General features: G+C 41.5%; 1 protein-coding gene across 4 annotated transcripts in view; it reads left to right on the forward strand.

The window, feature by feature from the left end:
- ADAM23 (ADAM metallopeptidase domain 23) overlaps positions 1-8301 on the forward strand; it is a 190905-nt gene extending 182604 nt beyond the window's left edge. For all 4 annotated transcript variants that reach the window (XM_021076147.1, XM_021076146.1, XM_021076148.1 and 1 more), the window contains one exon: positions 4593-8301. In XM_021076147.1, the coding sequence (XP_020931806.1) occupies positions 4593-4641 (49 nt within the window). In that variant the 3' untranslated portion in view covers positions 4642-8301. The remainder of the gene's footprint in view (positions 1-4592) is intronic.

The raw sequence follows: 17845 nt of genomic DNA on the forward strand, positions 1-17845 counted from the left end.
CCTCATGGATCCTCGTCAGGTTCGTTACCACTGAGCCACAACAGGAACGCCCTTTTTTTTCTTTTCTTTTTTTGTTCAATAATATTTGATATTGAAAGAAAATATATTTGCTGCTCAGGGGAAGTACTGCTTTTTCCTAGCATCTCATATTTTTAAGTATAACCCTGAGTAATATAGATGTGGAAAAAGTAACACACCGAACATCCCTTGTTCAAGCGTGAAAGAGAAATACAGCTGTCCCCTGACCCCCGACACTGCCACTCTTTATAGTTCATTTTTGAAACCATATTTCCCCTGAAATCGGTGGTAAAAGCATAAGCATATGTGAGTATACAAGTGTGTGAGTGTGTGCATGTTTGTGTGTGTAAAGTGCTAATGAAGCTTTATCAAGATTGTTTTGATCCAAAAAATAGTATGAATTTAAGATGACTTCTTTTTAGCAGAATTGTGGAGGCTGAAAGTGTTGGTTAATGCAAGTAAGACTTTCATGAACAAGGTTGTGGAACTCTTAAAAAGGCAAAAAAGGCTTTATTTGGTAGGTTGTTTTCTTTAATGTGTTCTGATACAGCGGGTAACGTGGTAGGCGTGTCTAGGTAACTTCAGGTAATCCATACTCCGCAAGTATGAAGGTGCTAAGGGATCATTTAATCTATAAATTTTTGGTCTTTAGTGTGTTAGGATTTTTCTCTGAGAAGCCCTGTGAAAACTGAACATAAGCCCTTCACACCAATTTGTCCAACTCTCCCCCACACCTGTATTTATTTATACTCATCCCATGCTCTTTTTTTCTCTCCACCCCTACATACACAAAGAAAATCGAGTGTGTGTGGAAGAGTGCAAACCTCTGTCCTGGTTGACGCATGGAGACCCCTGGCTCCTATTCAGTATTGAGTAAGAATCCTATCCATTAGGTTCCTAGAGCTGTCGCTTTTCCTGGACTTCGGGAAAAAAAAAAAAAAACGAGTAGGTGAAGCATCATGTTCGTAGTCTCTAAAGTTGAAGAAAAGTGACATATTTTAAAAACGAGAATGTCTTATCTCCACTTAAATATGAAAAGAATTGCCTTGATGACCTTGGACAAGAATTTTTATCTGAATCCCCCTAAATTTGAAGACAGGAATTTTGATAGGAACGATATGGTTGTTCACAGGCACATAAAGTATATTAACACCATGGGCGGTGGGAGTAGAAGAGGGATTGCAGGTGATGGTAGGAAAAGAGCTTGGAGGGAATGGTGCCAGAGCTGGTTGATAATTCATATCACAAGATTTCAGGATGACTATTGAATTCTTCCAGCCATACTATAATGTCTGTGGAAGCCCATTGCCATGTCGCATTATCCCACCACGTGCTCTCTCCATGGGGTTTGGTGACAGGAGTGCCATACTGGCCTGGCCGTACCCTTCCTGGCCTTAAAAGTGTTGATTTAATAAGCCTGTGTAATTAAATATGTGGTTTCCTCTCTCTAAGAAATTACTTGAGATACAAGTTCTTACTGAGCCTGACTTTGACTCTAGAGATTCTGTTTAGCCTGTGTTCCTTTTCATCAAAAGTGCTTCAGAAAAGACTGTTTAGATACGAGCAATAAATGAAATCTAAAGGGCCACTTTAAAGGGTCTGGATTCTCAGAAGGAACGTGAACTGAATTGTTTGAATGTCACATTGGATGAAACCTGAAAGGAACTTAATATTGCTGATGACATCGGCTCAAAGAAAGCAAACGTCTTTTTTCTTCTTTGCTTTTGGCTTTTCATAGAATTAGGAAATGGGATCCATTGTAGTTAGTCTTTCCATGTGGAGGATCACCAGATTGCTGCTTATCTGAAGCCCATGACCATATCCTAGTGCAAAACAAGGAGCCCGATTCCCCTGGTATGTGCGCCTCCTGGGTCTCACTCAGACCCGGCAGGTGGTGGTGGTGCCCAGTTAGCCGGGAAGACCTGCATCAGCTCCCTAACTCGATGCCTTGCGGAAGTGAACTCAGTCTAAGGTGGCCAAAGTGGCAGGGTTGAGCAAAGGGCTCTTGGTGGGCAGGGGACAACTCATGGAATGACAGGAAGATCATAGCGGTGGTAAACACACCCTTGACAGAAGATCTAAGACTTTACAATTCCAGGATGGTTAGTGGTCCTTGCAGAGCTGTGTTTTATTTTGTATAGCTGTAGATATAGTATAATACATATTGAAGACAAAAGTACGGGTTTTTCAGAAGTAGTAAAAATTGATGAAAATGGGGTCAGGACAGGGTTTATGGAGTATGCTAATATTTTGTAATGATCCAGCGACATTTTGAGGAAAAGGTGAATTGCCTTCAGATGAATCTAGTGAGCAGCGGTATTCAGAGGGAACCGTTGTGGAAGGAAAACAGCAAACCCGTGTTAGATGTGCTTTCACATTAAAATAGAACCAAAAGACTTTTCATACAGAAAATTCAGGACAGGCACTTCTCAACACAAAGTGGTCCGTAGTGGTTTTATAGTTTATGCGTGAGCAGGTCTCAGAGTCAGCGGGAAGCAGGAGGGGCCCTCTGTCTTCATCATGGGGCTCCACCTGCCCCTGCTAGAATGTCAGTGGAGGAACCGTGGCCCTGGGACCCCCCACTGGTATTCAGAGTCCCTTTTCTCGTAGACTGGAGGGTGGCTTGACCTCCTGGACTGATCTGGAGCCTAGTCACACTGTAGAACATCGTTTCTATAAAAATGCAGTCTGAGCTTCAAAAGCTGACTTTTTAAAAGGAGCACATGCTTTTGAACACTGGAGGTTGCTTAGAAGCCAGGCTACAATAGCATTTCACGTCTCCATTTAAAAATGAACCAGATTGTCGTTATGATGTTAAACATGGGTATTTACCTGCCATTCCCTGAATTTGAATAAAACAATTTACATATGGGCAATAGAATCACTTACATGCATAGCACTAGCCAACTTGATCTTTCCTCCTCATTGATTTTAACTGGGGAGACATTAGTTTAACATGTCTTGAGAGTTCCAGCAAAACATAGTTAAAAAGGTTGGGGCTCCCTGTCCTTCAGGGTCTTTACAAAGGTCAAACAGTCCGTTTTTCTCCACCTAACTTGCAGAAAGTGTGGTTCCTTATACATCTGCTTTCAAGGAAGTGAGCATGGGTAGAGAAGCAGGTCCTGTGCTCCAAAAAAAACTAAACTCAGTGACAGGTGCCCTGCAGGAGACTTCCCTTTTGTTGTCACCTCTCTTTCCTGGGCAGCATCAACAATGCCTGCTCTTAAGAACCCTGACTTATAAGAGGGCTGGGGCTGCAGGGAATGGTTCACTATAATAGAGAGAAAAATACCACTATTGCAAATAGTGTTGACACTCTGTGTTTCGGTCAGTCATCCACCTGCTTAAGCCATTAATGGAGATGCCATAATGAAGACTTTAAACAAGAAAGGGGAGATTTCCTGGAAAGGTTTTTGTATTTGCTATTTCCAAAGAGAAACATCAAAACGGTCCTCTTGGAAAAAAAAATAAGAACTCTGCAGGATGTCTTCCTACATTTTAAAAAAAAATTTATTTTATTGAGATATAGTCGATTTATAATGTTGTAGTCTTTCTGCATATTTTGAGCTTCGGTATTGTTTTTATTCTGAATTACTTACGGGGGAGGAGGAATATATTGTAGTCCTTTTGATACTTAGGGCCGCCCCGAATGAGGGGTCGGGGAAGGAGGGACTCTCGGGGACTCCTAGGTCTCTGGTTTTGCATGAAGCCGCAGTGGCAGCTGTGTTGCACCCACCCAGTGTGCAGACTGAATGCATGAGCCCCCTTGCTTGATGCCCCACATGAAGCCAGACCATGGGGAGGGTTGCAACCAACTTTTGTCGTGGCCTTGTAGTGTCTTGCTGGTTCTTTCTTTTCTCTTTTTAAACCTAGGAACTTCTTTTTGGGAGACTGGACACTGTGAACAAGGCATTTTAACTTGCTTATCTCAACTAAGCTAAGCGGCTGCATTTGCTTAACTAACCCGAGCCTGTGTCCATTCTCCTTGGAGTGTACTGTCTTTCTGTGCACACTAGTTTTCCACTTTCTAGGTAAGAAAAATGCTTGTTCCAGAGTCGGGTAAGAGCTCACAGCCCCGAGGCAGCAAGATAATTGAGCAGAGGAAAGGTTTTTGGCACCTAGCCAAAGACTGAACCACTGATACAGAATTCTCAAGTTCTGGAAGGAAGCAGTTGTAAGACCTTCAGAATTTTTCTTTGTTCTTAGCCCTGTAAGTGGAAAAGGCTCCTTGGAATAATTTACATCTGATTAAAATGAGCCATGCCATGTACTTCTGAAATAGACAAATCGGGCTGCTGAGGCTTTCTGTGATTTACAGTGAACAACTTGAAGCTTCTTTTGGTCTTCACACATGGGTATACAGTGGTGGGGAGGTTGTAATGACATCCCAAAGTGTGAGCTCCTCTGTATTTCAATATCAAGTTATTTTGGAAAACCTGCCTGGGGACACGCTGATTACTTTGCTCTGGAACTAGCGTTGTTGTCATCGTCATGGCCCTTTTCTCATCATGATCTGATTAATGTTGTGGATTTTCCCCCCTCTGCTTGCATCTTCTTTTGACGCACTCTGGAAGAAATGTCAAGAAGAGGAGGTTCGATCCTACTCAGCAAGGCCCCATCTGAATCAGCCGCACTGGACCAACCGCGTCTTGCACTGTTGGATTCTGGGTAGGACATACTTGCAGCATCGTTGCTGGAACTGTTAAGTCTGTAAACAAAAACACTGGGTGGTTATGACTACAGAACTAAAGTTGGGGTGACCGGGATGGGGTAATAAAAGAAAACTGTCCTTTTTGGAAATAATTTCAAAGAACCCGTCCCACCACCTGCCAATCATAGGGGGCAAAAGACAATGTTATACAAAGAACTATTTCAGAATCTTTTTTTTTTTTTTTTCTAACGAAAGGCAGAGGGAACATCAACAAAAATTAAGTGCAATAAAAAAACCATTAAAAAATAGCCAATGATTTTTTTTCTTTCCTCAGCCTGCTGGCACTTAATTATCTTCTAAATGATTTGGCATGATTTTTTTTTTTCTTTTCCTACCAATGACACACTCCAGTGGCATGAAGATCTAATTTTTGAAAGGGTAAAATCTGCATGGCATATATACAACAAGCAGCTAGCAAGCCAATCCACAGCAAAACCTGCAACTGAATTCCTAAGGCGAAGATGACAGGTGAACCCCCCGGAAGCTGCCTGCCCCCTTCCCCAAGTCTATACCAGGCCACGAGGAACTCCACACATCCTTGCTCTTGTTGATTCACTTTCCTGTTGTCTTTTCTCCTGGACCGAGCATCCTTTGGAAATGGGAGCTGGAATTTGCACACTGATGCTATTGTATAGTTCTTTTATAACTGTAAATATGGAAATAAGAGATTTTGACACATCATTTTCACTTGTCTGTACTGAAATGTTTCTCTTATAAAGGTTCTCTGTAAACTTGAGTTTATTGTTTGCTCCCCATCTTTTTGGTTTCTTTTCTCTCTTTCTGTCTTTGTGGTTGTCTTCTCTTGTAACATGTTATATATACAGTGATTCTGGGGTTTGCTTAAAAAAGACGTGGCCATAGATTCAGGGAGGTTAGGCGCAAAACAGGTGCAATTTACAAATGAAATGCTTGAATGAAATGAAATGCTTGAAACCAAAAATAAAGGAGTAGGGGGACGCAAAGAACAAAATAACCCATATGAAAAACGTAAAAATTATGTCAATGCAAATATATGTACCGATAAGTCTCTAAATTTTTTGGATGTCATTTTAAACGTATGTATATAGTGTAAGAAACTAGACACCCTCTCAAATGACTCACAAAAGTGCCAAGTTCATGATTTTAGTTTTTGGTTTTAATGGTTTTCTTTCTCTGTCTTTAATGTGAAAGGAGGATAAACTTAAAGCCTTAAATTAAAAAAAAAATAATTTTTAAATGTTGAAAGCTTGGGGAAAAAAGTTAGGCTTTGCATTTCATTCATATCTCTCATTGTCAATATTTCATTCATGCCTTCAACATTCTGCATCAAAATATATATGGTAGATTCCTACTCTCAAGCTGGTAATGGGGACAGAAACAGCAATTACTTTCTTGTGAGCAATGTTAAAAATAGACTTTAATTCAGAGTGTTGTGCTTGGTCCACAGCATGTGGCTGGTCTGTGGAATGTTGTGCTGAATTACAATGGGATTCTACTATATATAAATTCCCCTTCTTTTCCCTCCAGGCAGATTTGCAGATGTAATCTGAGTTCCCGAGTCCCTCTGAATTTAATTCACTGTCACTGATTTCTTCTTCACTGATTATGGTCAGAATAGCTCCCATTCAAGTGTTAAATATATAACTTAATAAAGAAAGTTGGTCCCAACTTTGATTTGAATGTAGAAACATGTACATGGTCCCTTCTCCTAAGCATCCCTCTAGAGGCCCCCAAAGAGCCCGTGCTTCTCTCAAGTCCTGTTTTTAGAAACGGGATATCCAGCTGTACTCTTCACCTCTTTGTGACAACCAAATCAGTTGCTAGATTGAGTTTTAAATTCCTTTTCAGTGAGATACCTGTCACTAGTCACACCACTTTTGCTTTGACTTTGCAAAGGATTCCGTCTTAAAAGTGTACTGCTGCAAACAGTGGGGTTTCCCCCAAGTTATCTTTCATTGTGAAAAAGTGTCTTTCATAGAGCAGAAACTTTAACTTCTGTAGGCTACAGTAGACCATAACTTCACCTCTTCATCCTGTTATTGCTTTCTGAGTCCTAGGTGCTACACAGGTAGGCAGTCTTTCTCTAGAATTAGCTCTATGTTTATATTGTAGTAACAGGGCTGCCTCCAAGGTTTATCAGCCATACCCTTGTCTTCCTAAGACACAGGTTGTACCCCTCTACCAAGCAGCAATGGCTCTTAGAGGAAGCTCGGAGGAAACTCAGATTACTCAGCATCTCTTCCTGCCATAAACGTTCTTTATGTTTCTACATTGCTGGGTCCTGTTCCTGGTGGATACTTGGCTGCTGCTAAGTCCGCCATACCCATTTCACTGCTGTTCCAGAGGCACCATGGTGACTTAATAGATAAAAATCCATTGTAGTACAAACAAGTTAAATCTGTTGTTAACTTTTGAGCATTTCACAAACGACATTGTAAACGTGCGATGTTATGTTTTAAATCAGACCACAGTGGTCCCCAAATATTATGTACATAATGGCAAATGTCAGTGTAACTTTTTGTTACACTGGCAGTTTCATAGGTAACCAAACCTATGCTCCAATGTTAAATTATTTGTGTGTATATGTAAAATACACAAGCTTTAAGCTATATGTGTATGACTGTGAAAGATAATGCAACCATACCAGTTGTGACCAGTGGATTATAGTTATCTTTGGTGGTGTTAGGTTATGTAGTTTCAAACTCTGCTGTATTTTCTCTCGGCACATGCCATTCCTTTGCTGACCTTTTTTTGTCGTGTGACGATGCCATTGTAATCATTTGAGCTCAAAGCACAAGCATATCACCGTTTAATGTTACCCACCGAGAGTTCGTGTTAAGTGATGACAAGTTCCCATTTCACCCGCCTTGTTTTTGCTGCATTAATCAACGCCACCTGGATGAGGAGATGTGCACTGACTCCATTGCTTCCTCTGGGATACTGCATGAGCCCACCAAATTAGAGCTACTCTTAATAGATAAACGAGCAGTACACATAGGTGCATGTTATGAAACATGAATCCCATAGAGCTGTGGAATTTTGCCAAGTGGTAAGAGTGTGTTTTTTTTTGTTTCTGTTTCCTTCTCTCTTTCTTTTTTTCTTTTTTTTTTTCTTTCACTATGCAAAGATGGGAAATGCACAGACTTTTCAAAGACCACTGTCTGAAGAACTTTACAAACAGTACTTGAACCCTTTCTTTAAAGTCATCCCATCGTATTTGATAACCGTTGTTGCCCCCGTGGTTAATTTTAACTTTAAATTGTTTCCAGTTTTTTTGAGTGAGCAACCTGTGGTTTTGTTGGAAGTTAATAAATTCATTCGTATCTTGTTGGCTGTCTATGGATGGAGATTCAGTAGTCGTTGTATGCAATCTTTAGTCAAGTGTATATTAAAACTTTTGTTAACATTGAATGTTGTAGCTTTATACTTGGGTCAGTTTTCTTAAACCCTTTTTCTGTGTTCTCTTGTATTGTTGATTAAATGGCCATGCGCCTGCTATCATGGAGAGTTTTAGCACCAGTCTCTCAAACAAAGGCTCACTGAAAAGTTCATCAGCCAATGGAGCAAAAATAAAATCTCTGGTTAATGATAAATATATTGCTGATTAGGACTCAGTTTCAATGAATTTATTGGAAATGCTTTGCTTCTTATAATTCGGGGGAAAGACCACCTTAGGATCATACCATTATCATTTTTTTTTCACTGTCTCTTTAATGGGTTTAAAGAGGGAATGGCGAGTAATAACATCTACACTTTTGACCTGATACCATTAGAATCAAGCTAAAAAGAAAATAGAAGTATTTGATTGTCTAAATTGTATTATCTAAAACATTCCCTGGAAGGTATTTCCTCATACCTTACATGGGATTAGTCATCAAATAATATTTCTTCTTCATGAATGTCTTTCAGAGTTCCCTCATAGTGTAGCAAGTTAAGGATCTGGCATTGTCATTGCAGTGGCTTGGGTTGCTGCTGTGATGTGGGTTCAATCCCTGACTTGGGAACTTCCACATGCCTCAGATTTCCATTTATTAATGCATTCATTTAAAAAAAAAATACTTGTTAAGCCTCTCTGCCAGGAACTTCTCCCGGGACTTGAAGGAATAAAATAAAATTCTTGACAAAACAAACAAAAAATAACGTGATCCCAAGGTGATAAGTAAACTAAATTGTAGAAAGTGAAAAAAAAAAAAAAAAAAAAACTGGTGTGGGCAGATGAGAGAGGGATGCAGGAAGGCTTTCTGAAAATGCAGACTGAGCTATCTTGAAAGATGACAAGTTCATCAGTCTAATAAAGTGGGACCCACACTTAAGGCACAGCATGCTTCAAGACCCCAGCAGAGGAGCTCAGACACTTCAGGTGAGTAAGTGCCAAGGGTCCCATCCATCTGTCCTGTATTTCCTTCCTTCCTCCTAGCCCTCCATCCCTCTATCCCACCCACCTCCTCCCTTACTTCTTTCCTTCCTACTTATCACAAACTTGGTCTATAAAAATCCTGGAGTACTGTACCAGGTCTCAAGGATGCAATGACCCTGAGCTTTCCATCTTTAAGATGCAAGATTTCAATACATGTGATAAGTGCCTTAATAGACAGAGATAATTAGGTGCTTCAGAAGAGAGGAAGGAGGAAGTTCCCATTGTGACTCAGTGGGGTACAAATCTGACTAGTGTCCATGAGGACATGGGTTCAATCCCTGGCCTCACTCAGTGCGTTAAGGATCTGGTGTTGTCAGCTGTGGTGTAGGTCGCAGATGTGGCTCGGATCCTATGTTGCTGTGGCTGTGGTGTAGGCCAGCAGCTGCAGCTCCAATTTGACCCTTAGCCTAGGAACTTCCATATGTTGGGAGTGTGGCCCTGGAAAGAAAAAAAAAAAGGAAGGAGACTCTAACCCTGCCATTAAAATCAAGGAGGGTTTTACAGAGGAGGTGACATTTGAACAAAAGTCTGTGCAGTTGGCCCTAAAATGACAATTGTATACTGTTATGTTTAACCAGTCTCGTTTGATTGATGGAAGGAAGTCCCTCCACAGATGGACGTAGAATAATGTGTAGTATTCAGATCTAATTTTCTGCCCCAGATACCCGGATTTCTTTTGCTTGTGTGATTATTATCTTTATAAAATTTTCCATCAAAACTTTGTATTTTTAGATATTTCTCCCACTGATGAGCTCATCATGAGTCAATCTTCAGTATTTGGGGTAGTCATTGATGACAAAGAGGGCTCCTTGACCTGTAAACCTCCAATATTTTTTTAGCATAAAAGTCCCTGGCTAACCTCAGTCTGGAGTGAGGGGGTGGATAAGAACCATAAATGCATCATTTGGTAAGTCCTTCAATTCATGAGGGGTCAAAATTATCTTCCAAAAAGAGCTTCACTTCCGGTCCGCCAAAGATAGTGTTTATCCTTTATGATTTAGAGAGAAGGCTACCCATCCTCAGTCTTTTCGGAAACCTATCAGCCTGTCTGGCTCCTTGACTAGAACAAGTTATTGGTCACATACTTATTTCTGGAAAGAAAGGAAAAACCATGATCCCTCATTACCCCAAAACAGTTGTCCTGCTCAGATCTGCTGATGCCCATTTGCCAGCTGATTGCATGAGTGTACATGCTTGCCCTGGTGTGACTGCAAAGACTGCCCTTGTGACCCCCAGAGTTCACCCAGGAGGACATTTATCTGACTGTGATGATCATTGGAGACCAAATTGGCCCAGTAAATTGAATGGCCCTCCAAGAATGAGGCAAAACAAAACAGAAAAACCTTCCTCCTGAATGATCAGGAGTGTATCAAGAGTTCTTCAGATCACTTTGGAACTTTAAATAGCCTCCAGCCTCAGGAGGTAAATGAGCAGAGCTCCGGGCTTCCTCAGATGCAGATCTCACGGTGAAAATGAAAAACGGTAACTTGTTAATGACATGAGAGAGGCCTCTCCCTGCAGCAAAAGACAGTGCTGCCCAGCCAGTGTCACTCCTGTTGAGACAGTGAATGGCAGTGGGTTTAAACTGCTTTTCCTATTAGGTGACATGGCTATGAAGGAAGGCTCACACCCCTTGAGTCTACAGAAGCCAGTTACCAAGTGAGCAGAGCAATCTGGAAGACGGAGCTGAGCCCACATCCCTCCTCTGCTCAGCTGCAGCCAGTGACCTCGGTGACCCATGTGCAGAGCTGGACCCTTCATTGTCCCTTTTGTTTATTTTTCTAGAGAAGCCATACATCCAGATTTGGGTCTAAAATATCCTACTTCTTAAATCATGCAGCCAATTCATATTTTTAAAATGCCGTGTGACTCAAGGCAGTGCAAATAGAAATTGTCTTTGCACAGGATTGAGCCCATGGCCCCTGGTACATAAGTTCTGCATCAAATAATGGGACATTTTCACATGTGGCCCCTGCAATCACTGGATAACTCCAGTGAGTGCACAGACGTGGCCTCGCCCTGTGTGAAGGATCACCCAAGTATTCTCACGAGTTGCCAGTTCTGACGTCAACCTACTGCTGTTCTTGTGTAGATGTGAAAGCCACAGAGGGTCAAAGACAGCCTGTCTGAAGCTACTTCCCTTTGGTGGTGCTTCATGTTCTCAGCTTACTCAGGTGTGCTCAGGTGTGGGAGAGGAACTGGTCCAGTGTTGGCAGGTAGGCATTGTCCCAAGGCACTAAGGCAGCTTAGTGGCTCCCTGGGTCCTAAGCCATGTCACCATTGATTCAAGAGAGTGCTGTGGTTGATTATGGATGTCTGCTACCTGGAAACTGGAAGCACCTGACTAGATCCAAACAAATCTTAAAGACAGTTTTTCTTTCAATCTGACTTTCAAGGCCAATTAGATAGAGGGATGAACCAGCCAATCTGGCAAATCCAGAGGTCCCTGTGTAAGTTTTTGGATCCAAGGAAATAAGGAAAAAGTCTTGAGCAAAGAAACGCAGAAACTGAAAAAATCCAGCAGAAAGGAGCAACTTAAAACTTTGTCCTAATTATTAAAACCTACATGTTTATTGTGGAAAACTTGGAAAACAAACAGGAATGTCAAGAAAATTAAAATCCCTATAGTCTAATTACCAAGATATACCCTCTATAAATACTTTGTTAATTTTTTGAAGCTTTATTTTGTTTTTTCCTGCCATCACAGAATCAGCCCATAAAGGTAGGCAACTAGTAGTTTTCTGAGGATTTGCTTTGATATTTCCCTGCTCATTTGTGTGTGTGTGTGTGTGTGTGTGCACGTGCACGCGCGTGTGCGTGCTCTATGTGCCATGTTCAGTGTTCTCCTGGCTCCAGAAAAGGAGGGACAGTCAGATCGTTAGGGCAAAGGAGTATTTTCTAGCCTCTCAGCCTTGGCTCAGCCTGCTTCCTCTGCTGGGAAGATTTCCCCTTCCTACCATAGACCCAGTCAAATTCCTGTGCATCCCCAAGTGGAATCTCAAATATTACCTCCTTCATAACGTTTGTCCTGATGCTTCTACAGCTTTTGAGGTGTGCACAGAGATTGCAGAGGTCCAATGAGTTGTTGAGCTGGGATGAAACTCAGGGTATTTTAGGCTTCAGAGTCCAGGCACCAATGACATCCCTTTGTTGCCCCTCTTCTGTTCCCGTCTTAGAGTCGAAAGAACGCAAAGTCGACAGGGTTTAATGCCTTTCTCGGAATCAACATTCTGGTACGTGCCAGGGCCAGAATTAGGGCGCAGACAGCCCAATCCTGAATCCTTTCCTGAACCCAAGAGAACATGGAATATAGCCCATGTGACACACACACACACACACACACATGAGCAGGAGGGCAGGAGGGTGGAAGTAGTAAATCTTTGGAGAGAATTACTTTCTGTCTAGCCTTGTGGGCCGGTTCTGCTGGGAACCACAACTGGAACCAAGAGGAGAACAAGGAAGTGTCCCTGTTCGGTGTTACTGGAATACCACCACCCTCGAAATGTAAGTTCTGACCTTTTGTTAGAAAGAGAGAAAGGCTAGCAAGACCAAAGGAAAAAGTTGAAAATTGATGCCTACAAAATTTGCTCCACTTGAGCGAGAATGCCTTCATCAGCTTGCAAATCTGCAGGATGTTAAGTGAGAGAAGAGGCGAGATTTTTCTTTTACCTCTGTTGAGTGAAACAGTTTTCTGCTACAAAACTGATAAGTGAAAATTGACAGGAATGTCCCTTTTAACCCTATATTTTAAAAAGCTTTACTGAGTCAAAAAGCAATACAGACATCTACTAAATAAAAGATCTTTGCTAGATATGGTGGGTCAGAAAATACGACACCCAAATGCTGCTCCAAGGAAATTACAGTTTAGTAGAGGCACTAAGAGATAGGGAAAGAATGACCATTCATTTTATTTTTTTTTTCATTTTTAAAAAATTGAATATAGTTGATTTACAATGTGTCAGGTACACAGCAAAGACATTCAGTTGTACATGTTTATAATATATATCCACTCTCTTTTAGATTATTTCCCATTATAGGTTATCATATGATGTTTATAGTTCCCTTTGCTCTACAGGAGATCCTTGTTGTTTATTTATTTTATATGTAATATTATGTATCTGTTAATCCCAAATTCCTAATTTATCCCTCCCCACTCCTTTCCCCTTTGTTTTCTATGTCTCTGAGTTTGTTTCTGTTTTGTAAACAAGTTCATTTATGTCATTTTAAAAAAATTCCACATATACATGAGATCATATGATATCTGTCTTTCTCTGCCTGACTTATTTCACTTAGTATGATAATCTCTAGGTGCCCCCATGGCATTCAAGAATGAACATTTATGATAAAAGTGGAACACCGGGTGAAGGAAATTTAGATAAACTACCATTGGAAGATCAGCAGAGGAAAATACTGCTTCCTGTTTTGGGAAGTAGGAAGGAGATTACAAAATTCTCCAGATGAGGCAGCATTTGAACTGGTATCTGAACAATGGACATATGGAAAAATGGGGAGAAAAGTGTTGCAGCTTGCATCAGCTAGGATGTACAAGTCCAGCTGAAATAACAAAGACCCAAAATGCCAGTAACAAACCAGATGGAAGTTTCTCCTTCGAAGGAACCATCCTGAGCCAGTATGTGGCTTCACACACCTTCTGCACCTCATCTCCTTGTGAAATCTTTAGCATATAGCTTTCATCTCATGGAACAAATTCCCTGCTCAGCTCCCAGCTTCCTGCCTACCTTCCAGGAAGCAAGAGGAAAGAAGGAGACTTGGGTGGCTAATCAGTTCCTCTAGACAGCAATCTGGCAGTTGCATATAGCACTTTTTTTTTTTTTTTTTTTTTTTGTCTTTTTAGGACCACACCCATGGCATATGGAAGTTGCCAGGCCAGGGGTTGAATTGGAGCTGTAGCTACCAGCCTACACCACAGCCACAGCAACACGGGATCTGAGGAGTGTCTGTGACTTCCACCACACAGCTCACAGCAATGCCAGATCCTTAACCCACTGAGCAGGAGCCAGGGATAGAACCTGCATCCCCATGGATACTAGTCAGGTTTATTACTGCTGAGCCACAATGGGAACTCCCATATAGCACTTTATCAGAGGCATTGGTTAGAGCCTAGTCACACCTAGTTGCAAAGGAGACTAGAAATTTTAAAAGAGCGGGGGCATATTATTACTAAAGAAAAAGTTTAGAAATGGGCCCTGAGAGAAGGCTATCTGCCTGCCAACCATCTTATAGACAAGTGCCCTGGGGAACTGGGAGTGTGGATGGGGAAGCCTGGGTGGGTGTGTGATGCACTGTGCAGATCTGCTTGGAGGATTAAAGGGATTATGCCAAGGGTTTATTCCTCTCTGTGTTGGGATGCTGGCGGGAGATGGGCCTCGGCTGTTGGCCCTTTGTAGATGGCCCCTCATGAAGAAAACTGCCCTCCTCAGAGCAGCCTACCTCCAATGATGGATCGGTGTGGGCTTCTCAAGGACCAGCCCTCTCATCCCAGCTCAGGACCAGACCAGCTCCTCAAGCTCCTCCTGTGTTGGGCCAGATGGAAACTCATCATCCTCTGCCCAGTCCTGTTTCCATCGATCCCCCTTCCACAGTTGTAGAAAAGCACTCCCTAATAAACACTCTGTCCACTAAGCTCTGCTTCCCAGGGAATCCCATTTGGGAACAGTTGCAAAGCTGCTTGGTTTTATCAGAGTGTAAAAGGGGAAAGCAGGAAGGAAGGAATGACCTAAAGCTCTGGGTAAAGTTATAGGGGTCCTGAACGCTGTGTGTGGACTTGACTCTGCAGGCTGCTGCAGGCAGGTTTCTGAGGCTTGAAAGAATGGAAGCCATCTGGCCACAGTATGTATGAAGGATTGTGGGTAAGAGAGATAGGAGGTGGGCTAACCAGTTAGGAGACCAGGACCGTACCCCAGATGCAGAATCAGGGCTTTGGAATTTCAGGAAGGAGTGGAAGGGGCGGATCACACAGGTAGCATCAAGAGAAGTGAGCAGCTGGTTGGGAAAGTATGAGAAAGAGCGAGAGGGAGGGAAGGTGGGAGGGAGAGAGAGAAGGAGTAAATGACAAGGGCCGTGTTTGGTACCTAGTGATTGGGACGATGAGGATATGCTGGGAGAGAGCCTAATTCCTAATTGAGGGTACGAAGATGTCTTCCATTAGGTTCTGTGGGATTTGAGGGATTTGGCGGAAATCTAGCAGGCTATTGAAATGAGGATATCAAACTCCTTTGAGGAGTTAGGATGGAAATATTTACTTGAGAACCATCTATAGATGTAATAATTTATGCCAGAAAATCGGAGCCAATTTCTCTAGAATGTATCATAGAAAGGGAAAGGAAGAGGGTGGGGGAGAGAAAGGGCTGAAAAGAGTGAGAGAAAATATGGGATAAATGCAGCGGAGAAAGAGACTGGCACTATGTGCTAAAAGATCACCAACAGGAGGACTGAATTTTGTTGGTCACAAGAATAGAATTTAGTGAGAAATGGTGAAACTACTCTTCCTCGTGTAGCCATGATTCCAACTGATACGAAGTCAATGACGGCTTTCGTAAAGGTCAACGTACAACTCAATTACCAAAAAAAACTGGGAGCTTCCCTAGGAGATCTCAAAAAATCTTGAGGAAAATTGGAAGGTCTACATTTGAAGAAACTTTTGACAATATCTCTGTGTAGCAAAAGAACAAATTTTGAAAAACTCTGGCTTCTATTACTATAGCTATAGTTACATTGTTTGGTCTAAACTTTAAATGATAAGCATTTGGCCTTCCAGGAATGAGAGATGAGAATGACACTCCCATAATGTTGGAAGTCAACAATTGATTTATCAGCAGAGTAGTTGTTTATTAATAACATCCTGGTAGCATTCCATAGAAAAGTATTCCTGGGCCACAATGGCCTAAACGCAGATGATTGGTATAAGGTGGCCTCCAGAAAGCTGGTCATGGTTCTTGAGTCCCCAAATTACAGAAAATGTAATTTTCTGCCACACAGAGAGATAAGATGCTTAAGGCATATTATTTGGCATTTAGTATTTTGAGAAATGTGAGTTGAACATAAGAAATGAAAGGAGCCAGTCTGAATAGAAGCCCATGGTTATAGATAATCAAAATGGCTCTGTACTTCACTGGATTCTGAGAAAATTGTCTACCCTTTTCTTTCTTGGTGATGTATTGCCTGAAGCCACATTTCATTAGTTATGGGTAGGAAAGAAAAAAATAAAATTTTCTTTATTAAAGTTAAAAAAAACTGAGAAAGCCTTGTACTCCAATATTTATATGAGACCAAATAGTCAGATGAAAGGAGGAAAATGTAGTCAATTCGTTCCATTTTTGCTTTGTTCTCAAGGATCTATACTGAGTAGGTAGCTGCCCATATGAAATAAAAAGCCTTTGGCTTTTTACAGGTGAATGAATTACAGATGAATGTTCATGGAAGAAATCCTTTGACTATCAAAGTTTGTATAATTTCCAGTTGGTTACTCAGAAAGGCAAACCATTCATATATCCACAAATCATATATTAGAGACTATTACAAATATTTTGTGCCATACATCATCTGTCTCTTTGGCTGACTTTCCTGCAATAACTTGATAATTAGCCAAAACAACTTTGCAATTAGTTTGGTTAAAAAGCTTTATAAATATTGACTTGTATTACAGTGAAAGAGAGGGAGAAATTTTGAATGCCTTGCACAAAAAAAAAGTGATCTATGCCTAAAACTGAACTTGCACAAAAGCTTATTGACAGCTAAAAATAATGGTGACATCTTGCTTTTGAAACAAGAGATTTTCTTGTCCACCACGAAAAAGTTATACCCTGAAACATCACTAGCAGAAAATCCCAACCCTTCATAACACTTTTCTCCCTCTCCTCCAGATTTTATGATGGCCTAAGAAAATACGGTCACCCTTCAAATCAAAGTGAGAGAGACTGTCCTATAGCATGTGTTACATGGGGGTAACCCTTTTCTGGGAACTATTTTGGAGAAAGGGGAAAGTAGTGGCAGAAAGCTACTGAGATCTTGGTTCTGAACAGATTACAGTCGAACTCTGGTGATTCAGAAATGAGGTGGGTCATATTTATAAATACGACTTTTCAAAAATGGTCAGAGAGACAGAGTTTGGATCTGTTAGCAAGATAAGCATGGCTTTAAACTTATTTCGTTTGCTATTCTGATTTTCTCCCCTGTTCTACAGTTTCATGTCTGAAACATTTATAAATGGGGAAGCTAAGGAAGAGTTTCAGTAGTGTTTTTACCTTTTGTTTGTTTGTTTGTTTTTGCTTTTTAGGGCCACACCCACAGCATATGGAGATTCCCAGGCTAGGGGTCCCATTGGAGTTACAGCTGCTGGCCTACACCACAGCCACAGCAATGCAGGATCCAAGCCACGTCTGCAGCCTATACCACAGCTCATGCCAACACCAGATCCCTAACCCACTGAGCGAGACCAGAGGTTGAACCTGCAACCTCGTGATTCCTAGTTGGATTCCTTTCTGCTTAGCCATGATGGGAACTCCAAGTTTCAGTACAACCAGCAGCAACCCAAAGTGTTTCCACAATTGCTAGGCATTCAGTGAAATTGTTAATACAATACTTCTGGTATTGGGTTGTTGTTTGATCTTTCTGGCCTTGAAGTGGATCCATACAATGGTTGTAGAAGAAATCTTCTGCACGATTCTCTCACTCATGCCTGTTACCTAATGAGGAAAAAG

Source organism: Sus scrofa, chromosome 15 (genome assembly GCF_000003025.6).
Source record: "Sus scrofa isolate TJ Tabasco breed Duroc chromosome 15, Sscrofa11.1, whole genome shotgun sequence".
NCBI lineage: Eukaryota > Metazoa > Chordata > Mammalia > Artiodactyla > Suidae > Sus > Sus scrofa.